The 15471-nt window shown below is 42.6% G+C and overlaps 1 protein-coding gene across 1 annotated transcript in view; it reads left to right on the top strand.

The window, feature by feature from the left end:
* Positions 1 to 14000, top strand: part of NEK10 (NIMA related kinase 10) — a 125965-nt gene extending 111965 nt beyond the window's left edge. The window contains exons 33-37 of the mRNA XM_016198861.2: positions 805 to 905; positions 7207 to 7317; positions 11824 to 11932; positions 13807 to 13859; positions 13941 to 14000. Coding sequence (XP_016054347.2) covers positions 805 to 905; positions 7207 to 7317; positions 11824 to 11932; positions 13807 to 13859; positions 13941 to 14000 — 434 coding nt within the window. The remainder of the gene's footprint in view (positions 1 to 804; positions 906 to 7206; positions 7318 to 11823; positions 11933 to 13806; positions 13860 to 13940) is intronic.
* Positions 14001 to 15471: the final 1471 nt, after the last annotated feature.

Consider the following 15471-nt stretch of genomic DNA (forward strand, 5'->3'; position numbering starts at 1 on the left):
TACCTTAAGAATAATTTATTAAACCTCATCTTAATGGTCAAGTAATTGATGCTTAAAAGGAGTTAGACACAGTGCCTAGGGAAGGAAGATCCTTTAAATTTTTAACATTTAAGCAAAGTATTAAATGCAGATGAACTAGAACTGGATAATTTTTTGTGAGAATTTTTTAGTTAACTCAATAAAGATACCCATAAAGAAAATAATATTTGACACCAGCCTAGCCTAAAACTGTGAAAGTGGTATGACTCTATGATGAGAATTTGGGATAAATTATAAGTGTGTCCTATTGAGACCTGGACAGAAATCCAGGTGAAATGATAATTTGTGATAATCAAGGGTTTGAAAGTTACTTAATTCAAAGTAATTTTTGTTACTTAGAATTTTTTGTTTTGGGGGTGTTTTTTCCTCTGGATATTGTTTATTCGATGTTTGCGTTCAGTAGTTTTAACTATGTTAGATGAATTTAAAATTTAAAAGCATGATGGTCTCTTAACTGCACAAATCTAAAGCCCAGCTTTTGGATACCACGGTATCCCAGGCACCACGTGCTCCTGGTGGCAGCCTCGTGAAATTGCAAGCAGATTCGGGGCTGTTGCTTAGGCATCTGAGAAGTGGAGGGAAGGAATTGCGCATCCCGTATTAATAAATGTTGAAGTGTTACAAGGTCTCTGCATATTGTCTCGTTGCTAGAATGAGGGCCTTTGCTTAATTTTTATTTCAGAATTTTACCCCATTTTCTACTAATAATCACCCTTAAGAGAGAAAACCAGGGTCCTGACTAACCGAAACATTTACCACCCACAGCGTCCGCAGGGATTGCCGTGTCCCAGAGGAAAGTGCGCCAGATCAGCGATCCTGTTCAGCAGATCTTAATCCAGCTGCACAAAATCATCTACATCACGCAGGTCAGCGTTTTAGCCTTTTATTTCCTTTTCATCTTAAATATGAATTTGCTGCTAATATTGCTTAGGAACTTCGTGGGACTTTCAGTTAGAGTGAATAATTGTCCTTTCCTCCCCAACTACAAATATTTGGCGACACTGTGGCTTAGCAGCAGGGCCAGGGAGATAGGAGAGTAAAAAGGCAAACATGTCAGATTTCCCTGTGACCTCAAACCTGCTCTTTCACTGCTGGTGACCGACCAACGAGTGGGCCATCAGATGGAAGTGGGGACAGACGTGGGCTTTGGAAACACCTTTACTGCAGGAAGGAAAGAGGAAACTAGTGCCCACCCACAAATCCTGAGGCTTAAAACCAGGACCTCTCAGAGAAATGAAAGCTAAGAGCACAGAAAACCCAGGACTGTGGAAAGTTGCCATTCCTAAATCCCAGTGACTTTTAGGCACTAGAGAAGCAAGCACTGTTTTAAAGTGGCTAAAAGTTACAGAAGTTTGTCTGACTTGATCGTTCATGTACCAAAGGTACGTACTATTAATAAGAAAAGAAAATTTTGTAGATGCAGAAGTGTAGATGTTTGGACGAGAAAGTAATGAGAGAGACTGCATGTGTTACGCAGTTTATTCATTTGTTTATCTGACATGTAATTAGAAGGTGCCTACTGTGTGCCAACCACTGGCCTAGGCGTTTGAGACCTATCAGTGAGCAAAATATATAAACATACCCTCACCCAGATCCTCAGAGAAGCAATGCGGGGATTGTGTCAGTTGCCAGTTGTGGTAATTTCAGTTATACATTTGGGGACAAGAGAGAAATGCCACCAGGTCAGTGGACCAACGGGGCCCATTGTGAGTCCAACTTGGGCTAATAGATCTGCTCCCTCCCACAGTAAAGCAAACAAGACAAACAGAAAACCGTTTCGCTTGGTCATGTACCACAGTGACCATATAAAACTAGGAATAAGTGTCAGTTTACAGCCAGTGCCCACTGTTCCCTGAAAGCCTGTGCATTCCCTCCTCCTGGGCGAACAGTCCCTGCAGGAAATGGCCTCAGGTCCCTTAGGGAAGGTTTGGGGTAAATTTATAGTGTGGCCCTTACGGTAGTGTTTCAGGACCCTTCTCAAGGGTCCTCAGGCTGTGACTTTTCACTGTGGCAACTGCAACTCAACTCCTATTTTTGTCTACCAGGCCTAGAGTTTTTTTTCTGTTACATAGATTAAGGAATACAATAGTTTTAAATATGTTAAATTCAGGAGGGGAAGAGAAATCTAGAGAATAAAGGAAGAAAGATAGGGAAGTCACTGCTGAAGGTACTGAGGCAGAGCACCCAAGGAAGGGACAGGATAGAAGGGGACACACACCCTGGGCTGAGGTCTGGACCTCCCTGGAAAGGTCAGAGAAACCCCCGGAAGTGCAGTTCTGGAGAAACTTTCAGGGCTGCCTCCCTCTGGGGTTTGGGGCGAGCCACGGATGGGGAGGTGTCATACCACGGAGCTTGCTGGAAATGAGCACGTGAGCGTGGTGTGAGGGAAGCGCCCTCCCTAGGCCTGGGAGGCCGCCCTGGATGGGGGCTGCGCACCGCCTCGCTGGGAAGCCGCCTGCAGGACTGAATGTGGTTGGGGGAGCACCGCTAGGGGGCCCCATTGCACTGACTGCTTCACGCTAACGCCCAGGGCAAGGCAGGAGCTTCTGGAACCAGGGACAAGCTCCACCCTCCTCCAGTGTCCCGCGGGTGCCCTCTGCAGACACAGCCGGACATCCTACCAGCTGGCAGGGGAGAAATATTCCAGCATCACAAGCAGGGCACTGAAGGGTGTATTTGGAGCTAAGAGGCAATAAATTGACAGCTGGCACACTTAACCTGGGGGGCGAGGGGTAGGTAAAGAGGCCTCTCTCTGGGACTCCCCTTCTCCAAGTTCTCAATGTGAGGGTGCGGGGAGAAACTTGGTTAATAAATCAACTATAATGTGCCATATCTCTATTGAGTAAAGACATTATATTCAAAATTGCATTTCCATTTAAATACTGACATAGATATATGGGGAAAGCATGCTTAAGTTTAGTGTTATGGAAAGAGCTTTAAATAGCTTTATTGGTTCCCTCAATGATTAACTAGTAAATTGAGAGAAAATGTCCTTTGAAATTTAAATATAGTGTTCATATGCCTGTCTTGCTAATTTATATATAATAAAAAACTTTTTAATGGATGTGTTCTATTTCTTTATTGGATTTCAATGTATTTTAAAGCAAGAATAAAACTACTATGAATTTCTTACTATTATGCTCTTACCCTGCCAGCATAACAAATGGTTTCAAATCTTTTGGTAAGATGGCATTCCTTGCTATAAGTTCAGATATAACCACTGTGGTTTTTTAAATGCATTTCCAGAATACTTTAAAGTTTATGACATTGCACATAGTAAGGAATGATTCCTCCTTGGGGAACTTTAAATCACAATGCTAAACAAAGTCAGTGCCTTTCAAATACAGGAGACAAATACAAGTCTAAACATTATACTGGTGTATTTGCTGTAGGTTAAAGTCCAAGATCAGTTTCTCTCCCTGCTCATTGCAAAGGAAAACTGCTCAAAGTAAAACTGAATTGACAAAACAAAACAAATTGACAGAAACCTTTCTTGCTCACATATTTATTTACTCATCAAACTCTCAGACTTTGACTGTGGAGGCCGACCTGGAATGCAGGGCCAGATCCCTCCTGATAGCCAACAGATGACCTTACAGGGGAGACGGCTCACTTTTGGCTGGAGGTGGCCTTTTCTCTCCAGTTTCCATGGAGACAGACCTGTAGAAATCATCCAAGAGCAACCATTTTAAAAAGCAGGATGTTAAAATCCTTACCCTGCCTTCACTGATTTGACATCTGTTTTCATCAAAACTGAGATGTTACCTTAAGACCGAAAAGCTGAGAATGAAATCAGTGGTTCACTTCCATCGCTGGAAGCCAGAGCCGAGATCTCCGGGTGTATCAGGTGACCAGCGTACATATGTTCCCTCTTAGTGTGAGTCTCTGTGTGTGATTCCTTAGGTTTGACCTGCCTAGCCAACGTCAGCTTTGGATTTGACTCTGCACTTAGGATTTGATTGTTTTGTTAAGTAAATGCTTTGAAAATTAGCATAGAGCTACTTTCAAAAATTAAACATCTGTCGCCCAGAGAACAGACAGGCAGTGTGGCCGGAGCTGCTTTGCATTGTGCATCACCCTCTTATCAGCCACAAACGTTGCCAACAGGACAAAAATGTGTGGTTGGGAAGAGCACTGTGCCGTCCTCCGACGGAAGTTGCTCTACTGACTGTCATCTGTGAAACGCACTGCTTTTCTCAGTGGTGGTGACGGATGAAAAGAGAACCCTCCACCCCTCGCATCTGGATCTCCTGGTTCCTAGTGGCGAGGGTGACAGATTAAATAGAATTTAGGGTAATGCTTCTCAAATGAACTCAGCTTTGCAGGGTCTGTAAATTCTAAGAGAAGTCATACATTTTGTGTGTTTATTTTGATGATAATCTTGGAACATTTTACTTTAGCATTTAGAGAAATCTCTTAGGCACTAATATGTCAGAATAAGGCTTTTATTATAGAAAAGATATTGAGTCACTATCAGATGGAGCCCCATGGCTACAAATGATCTGCTGATGTATTCTTGGCAATACTAGAGAATGTAGTTCTTTAAAAAGAATCCATATATTATGCAAGTTTGAGAAAACCTACTATAAAACATACATATCAGATTTCATCTTTCTTTGGTTACTTTTTTTGATATAGTAAAAACAAACAAACAGGAATCAAGCTTTTAGACGTGTAAGTCATTATCTCTTCTAGAATCATTTTTTTCCATCAGTAAAATTCAGGCAGCTTATGGGACTGTCATGGTAAGAAAAGAAAGTATGTCAAATGTTAATAAACTGTAAAGTGCTATACCACAGTGCTGCTAGTGGTGGCGCTGTTTGCTCTTGATTATTGGCTGTGTAAGAGGACTCACTACCTTAGGAAGCATCCTTGCATATTGCATAATGTCTTTAAGCTCTGGTTTCCTGGCCTATAAAATAGCGCCTGCTTTATAAATTTGTTTTAGGGGAAAAGTGGCGTACTGTGCATAAAAGAGTAATCAGAGTGCCGGCACACAGAAATCATAGGTATTAATATTCTGTTCTTAGTGTTATAGTTTTTAAAAATATTTTTATACTTCTGTCATCTGCAATTAAACTGGGTAAAATTTTAAAGTTTTTTAAAACATCTTTAAATTTTAAAGTTTACTTCTGTAAAACTTTAAAGATGTTTTGCTGTCCACAGTCATAGTTATTCCAATAGGATGCAATATCGTTTTAATATTGCCCTGTGTGTGAATCTTAGGTTGATGGAATGTTAGCTTACTCACAAAAGTTTTCCTGAGGGTTAATTCAAGCTATTAGGGGCAGGAAAAAGAATTCTAACCAGAGACTTACCAAGTTAAATGAATAAAGATTTTAAGAGCACCTGAATTAGTAAGCTGATACTGGTGCTTCCAGTACTGGGGTAAGCCACCTTTGAAGAAATTTATGGACCTACTGATGATTCACATCTTCAAAAATTTGCCACAGCAGACAATTAGGTATATCAGAAAAGGCAGCCAGCTTTCTCTTTGGCAGCTGGCACCATACTGGGCAGCAACTAGACAGTCCTGGGCCAGCACTGCCACCTGGTGTTTAGTTCAGGGAAGTGGCAGCTTCTAGTTAGTGACTGTAGGAAACTATCAAGTTCAAAAAGGTATCTCAAGGCAATGTCCCCGTCTCTCCTCCACTCCAGCCCGCTACCTCCTTGCTAGGAGAGCATGCGCATGCCTCTCCTCTTCATGTCTGATCCTACTCCAACTTAAATCCATCCACTTTTGCTAATCTCTCATGCACACAAATATCATTTATACTCACTTCCTTCTCATCTGTCTTCCAACTATTTGCTCATTAATGCTGAGAAATCTCTCTCTGTCTCTGTCTCTTTACATTTCTTGATTTCCCCTTTTCATTGAAGGACAACATTAATTGTGACTCTCTGCTGGGGGTAGGAAGTAGTAATCACGTCTGGATCAAGGTAAAAGCAAGCCATAATATTGACATAAAAACAGACCAGCAGAAGCTCAGCGCTATTAACCTACAGAACCTTCCAGGGTACACCAAAGGGCTTCAGAATCTCCAGTCTTAATTCTTCTGTAATTAAACTGCTTTGACTCAAGCAAAGCCAAAGGATTAACTAGGATTATAGATGCATTTTTAGAACTTTTTCAATTGTACTGTCTTTATCTTATACCCTTACAGTGCTTCATAATGGATCCCATATCCTATTGTGTTTGGGCTGATGAACAGTTTTTCTTTGCTATTAAATCAGCCGTTGTGAGCCCCTGTAGACCCCATTCATTGCCCTACTATTACCTTTTACATGTCCCCCTGTTTTGTGGAACTTGAATTATAGATGTCCATTGTATTAGTCAGGATGTGGTAAATTACACTGCGCTAACAGATGTACCCTGGTGTCTCTCAGCTTGTCACGATGGAGGTTTACTTCTCACTTGGCTAAAGTTGGCCGTCGTTCACCTCTGGCCCTGCCGTCTGGACTCCGAGCTCCTTGCCCCGGAGGAGGGCAGGGATGGAGGAAGGGCACTGGCTTTCCATGGCCCTATTTGATTTTTTGAAATCCCCATTTTCATCCAATCCCCATATTTCCTAAGATTCTGCAGGGACTTCCTACTACTTATTAAACCTGAGTCAGCCTGACCTGGCCCTGATGTGTACTGATTCATTCTCTCCTTCTCAATAAGAGTGGCCCCTCCAGCCTCCAGCTGTATATTCAGAAGCACTCACCGGCAGGCATCTGACTGTGTGCTTTCTGGTTTAAAGTATCAGACCCTTCAGGACAAAGGTCATGGTTAGAGTGCTTACCATCGTTTTTGCTTGTGGGTGTGACCCAGACACCTAAGTATTTGATAGAAGGCATTCTTCCTAGTCAAGTTTGTCTTTACAAAAGTCAGTTTATATGTGCAATTAATATATCACTTAGTTATTATATGAACAATAATAAAATGAAAGAACAGTAAGATAAATTAAGCAGTCCTTTGAAAGAGAGCAGAGTGATATATTTTTTCTGGATTATAGAATGGAGAATTATAACAAACTCATGCTATTTGGAGTACAATTTAAATTCTTATTTAGTCCTGTTGAGCGAATATTGTTGCACTGACCCTCAATAAATGCGTCCCTGGAGTCAGCCAGCTGTGCAGTGTTAACAATTTGCTTGTAATAACTATTTTCTCATTCCATGCAGCTTCCTCCAGCGTTGCACCACAATTTGAAAAGAAGGGTTATAGAGAGATTCAAGAAATCCCTCTTCAGCCAGCAGAGTAACCCTTGTAACTTGAAATCTGAAATTAAAAAGGTATGGTTTTCTACATTTAGGAATTCTCCTTTGCCTAACAAAAACCTATCCTTCCCATTAAATTTCCTACCTCCTTTGCCTGTACTTTAAGCTCTAAACTCTGTTAAAGGATATTATTATTGTCGTAGTCCATTCAGGCTGCTATAGCAAAAAATACCATAAGCCAAGGAACTTGTAAACAACAGAGGTTTATTGCTCATGGTTCTGGAAGCTGGGAGTCCCAGGTCAGGGCGCCAGCGTGGCGAGGACCCTGTTCCGGGGGAGGCGGGGTCGCACTCAGCCCATTGTTATGAAGGCATTTTTTATAGGAGCACTGACATGAGGGTTCCATCCTTATGACCTAATCACCTCCCAAAGGTCCCACATCATCGTAATCACCTTGGGGATTAGGTTTCGATGTATGAATTTGGAGGACCCAACATTCAAACTGCTTAAGACACTGAGGGAAAATTATTAAGGATAATTTTCTCACCTTTATATCTGAAGTCATTATTCTCAGAAGACAAACAGAAAGTTCTTCCCATATTATTGCATGTTTTCCTAAGACTAAATATTATTAAATATTTTGCTTTTAAATATACTTTCATCTTTTTTAGAGAATTCTATCCCAAGTTTCTTATTAGAATATTCTCCAGTAAGTCCTTAATTGAGCATTGCCAGTCTGAACAAGTCCTTTAACCACCTGAGGCCATGATTTTTATCACCTACGAGAACTATTTGTAAGGTTCTTTCCATCTTCAACATTTTCTACCATCTCCTAGACTTCAGGTGCTAGTAAATATTTCTATTCACACATAAAGAAACTAAATCACAACGAGGTCAAATCAACCAGACAGAAAGAAAGAGTTTATCTCTGTTTAATACAACTGGGTGACAGGAAACCATTTTAATATAGGCCGTGGGTATGGTCACAAGCTCCCACCCTCCTGTCCCTGAAAGACCCCAGGCCCAGGCAGTTCAGACCCACCTGGGTACAGATACTTGGTCCTACTGCAATTCCATGTAATTTTTTAAAAGTTTCATCATATGCTTAAACTTTGGCACAGCCATGCTGCTAGGGACCTTTTTTCTTAAGGTTTCTTTTTTGTTCACTGTCTCCAACCTTGGGCATAAATATGCTCATTATTCAGGCGGGACCATGGGCTCTTTGATAAGAATCCAGACCGTGTGTTTTGGCTGTTACCTCCCATCAGTGGTGGCTGCACACACACACACAGGAGATGGAAAAAGAAAAGACACAGCGGCAGGTAAACAAGCATAAGCCCCTCCTCGCCGGAGATCAGAGAACCCCAAGTTTCTTTCATGGGCCGGGTTGGCAAATACGGCCAAGAAGCAAAGCTAGGGGAGCTCAAAACAGAAGTGGAGGAGCCATAGATAAACATTTATTTTACCAAATTTCTGTATCAGACCATGAATACCAATAAAAAGATTTTTAGAAGACAGAAGCACAAATCTCCCATGAAAAGTTGAAACGATTTTTATAAACTTATTAAAATGATATTCAGAACAACCCCAGTTGTACACAAAATTCATTTTAACAGAAATCCCAGCGTTGAGATGCAAGTGCTAGACGCAAGCGGCCTGATGCAGAGGTGACTGCCTGCAGCTCCTCCCCTGCTCAGGAATTTTCCATCCGTGTGTGTCTTTAAAGTGAATCATTTTTTATTACTTAGGTTTTCATTTTGATCCCTCCCGTGCCGCCTTTCTTTGCTCTCCTAATAGAAAAGAGATTTCCTTTTGTTCAGTCGCACTCCCAACCTTGTCTGCCGCTTCTGTATTTTGGTGGCGTCTCTCCTTAGGGCACCTCCCTTCCGTCCCGGGTGGTGTGCTGGAGGGTGTTCTGGGAGGGGACCAAGGGGTCACCGGCCCATCTTTAGTTTCAGGTTGGTTAAGGGGCAGGTTAAGTTGTCTCTGGACGGTGCTCCGGTCCCCCTCTGATGCGAGCTTGCGGTGGGTGGCCGGCACGTCTTGGTGTCTACCCGCCCCATCAGGCAGTCAGCCCGCGCCTTCTAGGTGCCGGGGACACCTTCAGCCGGGGGCGCTGCCAGCTCTCCCGCCACTGCACTGGGAAGCCAGCTCCTCCTGAAAACCTCCCTTCATTTTCCGTCGGGATTCATCTTCCCTTTCCCGACACCTCAAGCCCTTTTCACACATATTGTTGTGTCTTAAGTGCCTCTCATCTGCCTCACTTTTCTGTTTTTTTCCAAAGGCAGTGTGTCTTTCTCACCTTTGATTCCCTCGGGTTCTTACATAGCGCCTGGCACGTAGTAGGTGCTTCATGTGTGACTGTTGAATGTAGACTGTTCTACATTGATACATATATTCTGTATCGTGTGTTCTATGCTGGTTCTATGTAATATGTGCAGGTACTTCTATGGGGATATGGAAAGAAGCCCTCTTGCTCCTCTAAACCTCAGTGAGAAGAACCTGTGACCTCTGCTTTTGTTCCTTTCTGGTATAATCCCTTGTTAACGACGATTTTTGTTCAGAAATGGATCTTTCATCCCCTGTACGACCGCAGAAGAGTGGCCAATTAGCCTTTGACTGGCTCGGTCACCCCCACCAGGGCCGTGGGAGCCGTGAGTGGTGCGAGCACGTGAAACGCATTGGTTTCCACCTTCCCCTTGAAACGTCTCCTGAAATTTAGGGACTCCAGGTCTCCAGCGTGAGGAGTCGTTAGGGATCACTGTGGCTCCTGATGAATGGCTTACAACCCAGCAGGCTATAGAGAGGCATTACAGAAAAGGAAAAGCCCTTTTCTAAGAAGCTCAGTGGGAGCACCCTGTTAGCTTGGATATAAGAAGTAAGGATTGCTTAGGGCCGCCTCCGTGGCCTCCTAATGACACTGATGAGAAAGTTACTGCGTGTGCGGATATCAGATCCTCCTGCATTACAGTATGTTGCGATCTTACAGTCTTGTCATTTTACAAATGACTTGTTAATTTTATCAGTTGTCACTGAAGTAAGAAAAATAAGTTTTCAGGAATCAAAAGGGGTAGAACCATATTTTTTTCCTAGAGTGTAGTGTTTGGCAACATGAAGATTGAAAGACACAAATGTTTTTTATTTACAGCATCCAAAGTGAATTGATGGGATGTAGATTGCTAATATAAAATGTTTTTATTAAGGTAGAAGATGCACAATGCATGCAGTGAAATACATTCACAGCTCTATGGACTTTAACATATATGTTCACCCATGTGACCACCACCCGCATTGAAACAGAACAGTTCCAGTCCCCAAGAAGGTTACCGCCTGCCTTTTCCTGGCCAGGCCCCCTCCCCCTGCCACAATGCAGTTATTTTCCTGATTCCTATCACCATTGGCTAGTTTTGCCTGATGGGGAAAATGTATATAAGTGAAGTTGTTCTAGGCACTGTTTTGTTTCCGACTTCTTTGGCTCAGCCCATTTGCTGTGGGCGTCCATAGCCTATTCCTCAGCGCTTTGAAGAAGTCCGTTGGTAAGCACACCGCCATATCTCTATTTACCCTGCCACCCAGTGAACACTGGGGTTTTTATAGTTTAGGGTGGTTATGAATAAAGGTGCTATGAACATCCTTACACATTTCTGTCGAGGGACAGACCTACTCATTTCTTTTGTGTATCTACCTAAGAGGGGCCCTGCTGGATCACAGGGTGGGCATACATTGTTCAAGTTTAATATTTGCTGCCAAACAGTTTCTCAAGGGATTGAACAGTGATGTATGGGACTGAGCAGAGTATGTGGCTCCAGGTAACCACTCTCGCGTAGTCCAAAGTGCACCATTTGTTTCTGGTTTATTAATATGAATCGATATTTTAAAAGTATATTATATTAGCACAGGCACTAAAACTTGGCCATTCCACATGCTGATTAGAAGGAATGGTGAGAGGAAGCTGAAAAACGTTTCTAGTCTAAAATTTCATTAAAAAATTCAGCTGCACAGAGAAGGGCACAAAACAATTGGAACTTCAATAAATTCTGTCATTTGGTGAATTACTCTTTCCTTGAGAGTGCTGAGAATCAATGTTTGGAAATGAAAATTAATTAATGGTCATTCAGAAAAATGTATCAAGAAGTGTGTTTGCTTTGATAGAACAAGTAGGCATTGTTCCAAACAGACACTTGAAAAAGGATGGTGATTTGGGCTAAACATACTGTCTGTTGAATAATTGAAATTCATCCCTCCTATGCCTGACTTAAAAAAAACATTGTGATGTCCCAGCCCCTGACATTATTTTTCTTTTTAAAAATTTTGTTCTCATAAAGCTATAAAGTGTAGAGTTTTTTTTTTTTATGCGACCAGGCAATTGCCTAACTCGCTTTCACCGTAACTGGGCTGCTTCTGACTTACACGTTGTTTCTGAAGGAAGAAGATGTGTGTTTGTCTATTTACCAGGGATCGCAAAGCGCAGAGCACTAAATTTTCTGTGCAGACGCGGGGAAGTGGAAAAGCCCACACACAGGCCTCATGCCGTTTGCTTCTGAGTGTAAAAGATGGTGCGGTTTCCTTTTTCTGTTCCAGTTATCTCAGGGATCGCCAGAGCCGATCGAGCCCAGCTTTTTCACAGCAGATTACCATTCATTACATCACTCCGCCGGTGGAAACAGCCTGTCCCCAAGTGACCCTGCAGGTAACGGTTTTCATCACAGGAAATCTGGCTCTCACAAAGAAATATAGTGTTTGGATATACAGCTCTCCTTCAGAGATTAAAATCTTCAATTTAAAAGAAAAATAGAGCTTATTTTGATTATCTATGCAATAGTTGGAAGGGGCATAAAGGGGAATCTAGAAATTCCCCGAGATTTACTTTACCCAGCTGTGGCAGCTTCCTTGGTTACTATTAATGTCATAAGCGAACAGCAGAATCCGTGGGGGTGAATCGTATTTCCTTTTATTTTATTTTTAACCGTCACCCTAGGATATTTTTTCCATCGCTTTTCAGAGAGAGTGGAAGGGAGAGAGAGAGCGAGACACTGATGGGACAGAGGCACATCGGTTGGTTGCCTCCCACTTGCCCCAAGGTATGTACCCTTGGCCGGAATCGAACCCGGGACCCTTCAGTCCGGGGAAAGGCTGACGCTCTAACCACTGAGAAACCCAACTAGGGCCGTATTTCCTTTTATTTCATCTAGTTTATTTAGTGATGAGAAGTCAAATACCCAAAAGCATCCAGGGAGATAAAAAGCAGAAATAAAGAGTTTAATATTTAAAATGGAGAAAATTTGAAACTTACCTGAAGGATCCACATTAGACATATTGAATTTTTTTCTTCATTTTGCATAAATCTCGCATATGGGGTGGCGGGGGGGACAGAATAGTACAGGGACTAAAGGGATAGATTCTGGAGACATTGGTGCCTAGATTCAGATCTTGGCTCACCCACTTAGTAGCTGACCTGGGCAAGTTATTTGACCTCTCTGCACCCCAGTTTCCTTGCCTGTAAAATGGGGATAAAAATGGCACCTGCGTCACAGGGTTATAGTGAGGATCTGTGTCAACATAGAAAATTCACTTGGCCAGTGGTAGGGGTCGGCAGCATGTTACATTTCTTATGACATCTGAGCTCTCAGAAGTTGTCAAGCCACTCCGAGGTTTCAGAGTTCCTCGTAGTTTTCCAACCCTGCAGACCATCGTCAGGTCACTCGGCGGAAAGGACAGAAGTCAACTTTTACGGTCAGGTGAAGACTTGCCATCTCCTCAGCCCGGAAACGCACTCACTCTGGTTGTGCTTTTGTGGTTGCCTAATGTGGGCGAATTGTTTCCTGTATTAATTGTTAAGTTCTCCCGGACCAAAGACAGCAGAGCCCGTGGGCGCGCCTCTCCTTGACCCCCCCCATGCTCTCCTGCCCCGCGGGGAGCCCCGGGGCACCCACAGAGTCAGTGCTGATTGGTTGCAGTGGCGGCTGGGGGACATTACTTTGGGTGGTGCTGGGGTGGCTGAAGGTGTTGGTACGTCATACTCAGAGCAAACATAAAGAGAAGTATTGCCTTTTGGCATTTAAATGCATGGGTTTTATTTCCCTCTGGGCAGCCACAGGAAAGGGCCAGATCTTTGTTGTCTCTCACTGTCTTTCTCTGCCTCCCTCTAAAAATGTATTTTCTCTGTAGCACGTATCTGCTCTCTGCCTTGTGGACTAGGAAGAGTTGAACAGAACACGCACCTGTCAGGCAGTTTCAGTTTGAAGTCACTCCTCACCTGCACACACACACACACACACACACACACACACACCCACACCCAGCTTAATTGGCTAATTTATATCATGAGCAGCACCCTAAATCTTGGTGTATTATTCTGTGATGGCGGCCTCAAAAGCAGCCAGCTATTACAGGAAGAGAAACAGAAAGATTGACTATTCTAAGCCAAGACTATTAGGAATGTGCTTGTAAGTACTCACCGCTATCAGTGAGAAACTGACCTGTTTTCACTGCAGTTGAGTCCCAGTTGCCAATAAGACCTAAGAAAGCGTGAGCCCAATGTCAGACTTTCGTGCTTTCTCGCAGGCCTCCCCAGCAGCCTTGATTCGGAGGAGGGAATAACATATGAGCAGATGCAGGTGAGGTTTCGGCAGTGCCTCCGGATGATTTTATTTTGTTGCATTTAATTCAATGCTAACCTGATTTTTTTTCAACTTCAGACTGTGATTGAAGAAGTCCTGGAGGAAAGCGGTTACTACAATTTCTCTTCTAACAGGTGAGCTCTAGAGTTTGCTTTCAAATTTGAAAAATCAATTTCTACCATTGGAGATTAGATCTGATTTCTCTATATTTGATTCCAGAGGCTGTTTTCCAACTTTTATTTTAAACACTTTTATAAAATATCTTGTCTTAGACTACGTGTGGCCATGGGTAGAATATATGTTGCTCGTCTTTTGTATGGATGCTGTGTTTTGTTAGAAAAGAAAGGGTGACCACTTAGTAGTAATTTACTCCCATAAAAAAAAAAAAAAATGCAGTAAAATGGAAGAGATTTCTAGATCTTTTTTAAAAAATTAAGCACTCGTTTGTTCCATTCCATTAGAGCTGTAAATTCATATTTCCATCACTGAAATTTACCGATTGTTTTTACAGAATGCAAGAGGAAAAATGCAACTAAACAATCACTTCTGGTCAATTTAAGTTATGTTTGTGAGAGAGGAACTTGTGATATGTTGCCATTGGAGTACCCTAAATAAGAAGCCTCAGTTTACAGGGACAGTATAGTATCTTCTACTATAACCATTACTGGTGCTGTAAAAATATTCTCTTATTTTATCTATTTCATCCAGTTCTGGATTCCTGCAATTTTACTGTTGGGCATGGTGTCGGGCACAAAGATTTGGGTACAATTTGTTTATTTGAGAGGAAATTCTAGGAAGCAGTGGTAGGGGAGTGAAGAAATAATTGAATAGAGGCTTCCTTTTCAAGCAAGTTACCATCATGGGTGACTGGAGCTCCATCCCACGGGGAAGTCCGAGAGCCTGTGTAGAACGTGGGCCTCATGCATTCCTCCAGTTCCCATCAGTCATTGTTTGAGGCCTTTCCCAGGGGATGTTAGTTACCTGGCATTTATGGCTTTCTGTAAGGTGGCCAAAGCAGATTCTAGAGGCCAGAGAAATTCTTAAGGAAAGGAAATGCTGGGCCTGGCCGTTGGAGATCAGGCCGGCATGTTTGAAGTCATAAGGACGAGGGGATATGGGCACTGACAGTGTCTCTTGACTTTTCCAGGAAGCTCATTTTTCCAAGGAGCCGTATGGAATGTGTATGGATCGTAAGCAACGACATACACATTCTCTATAGTTAAAAGTTGCTCTAGGAAGCCCAGTCTCATGGAGTTTGTTCCCCATGTGGCCTTTAAGCCGGGAGGAACTGTCTTCCTTCCTGGCTAGTGAAGCTGCCTTGTGACTGTGATTGAGTGATCCAAGAAGCCGTCCCCAAGGATAACTATTAGTAGCCATGGTACATGAAGGAGGGCCCAAGAACATCCCGTTGAGGTCATTATATGGAAATTAGATTCTTGTTGAGGTTAGTTCAGTCTCCAGCATTGTTTTTCCGTCTGTTTCCACGAGTTGTTCTTATGAATCACACATGAGATTATTCAACTGCTTGTTCCTTTGGCTTGACAATATATTTCCAAATACTACTTTTGTAAATTTAGTTCTGTTGTGATTTGTAACTGTAGTGAAATGA

This window comes from Miniopterus natalensis, chromosome 15 (assembly GCF_054644295.1).
Source record: "Miniopterus natalensis isolate mMinNat1 chromosome 15, mMinNat1.hap1, whole genome shotgun sequence".
Taxonomy (NCBI): domain Eukaryota; kingdom Metazoa; phylum Chordata; class Mammalia; order Chiroptera; family Miniopteridae; genus Miniopterus; species Miniopterus natalensis.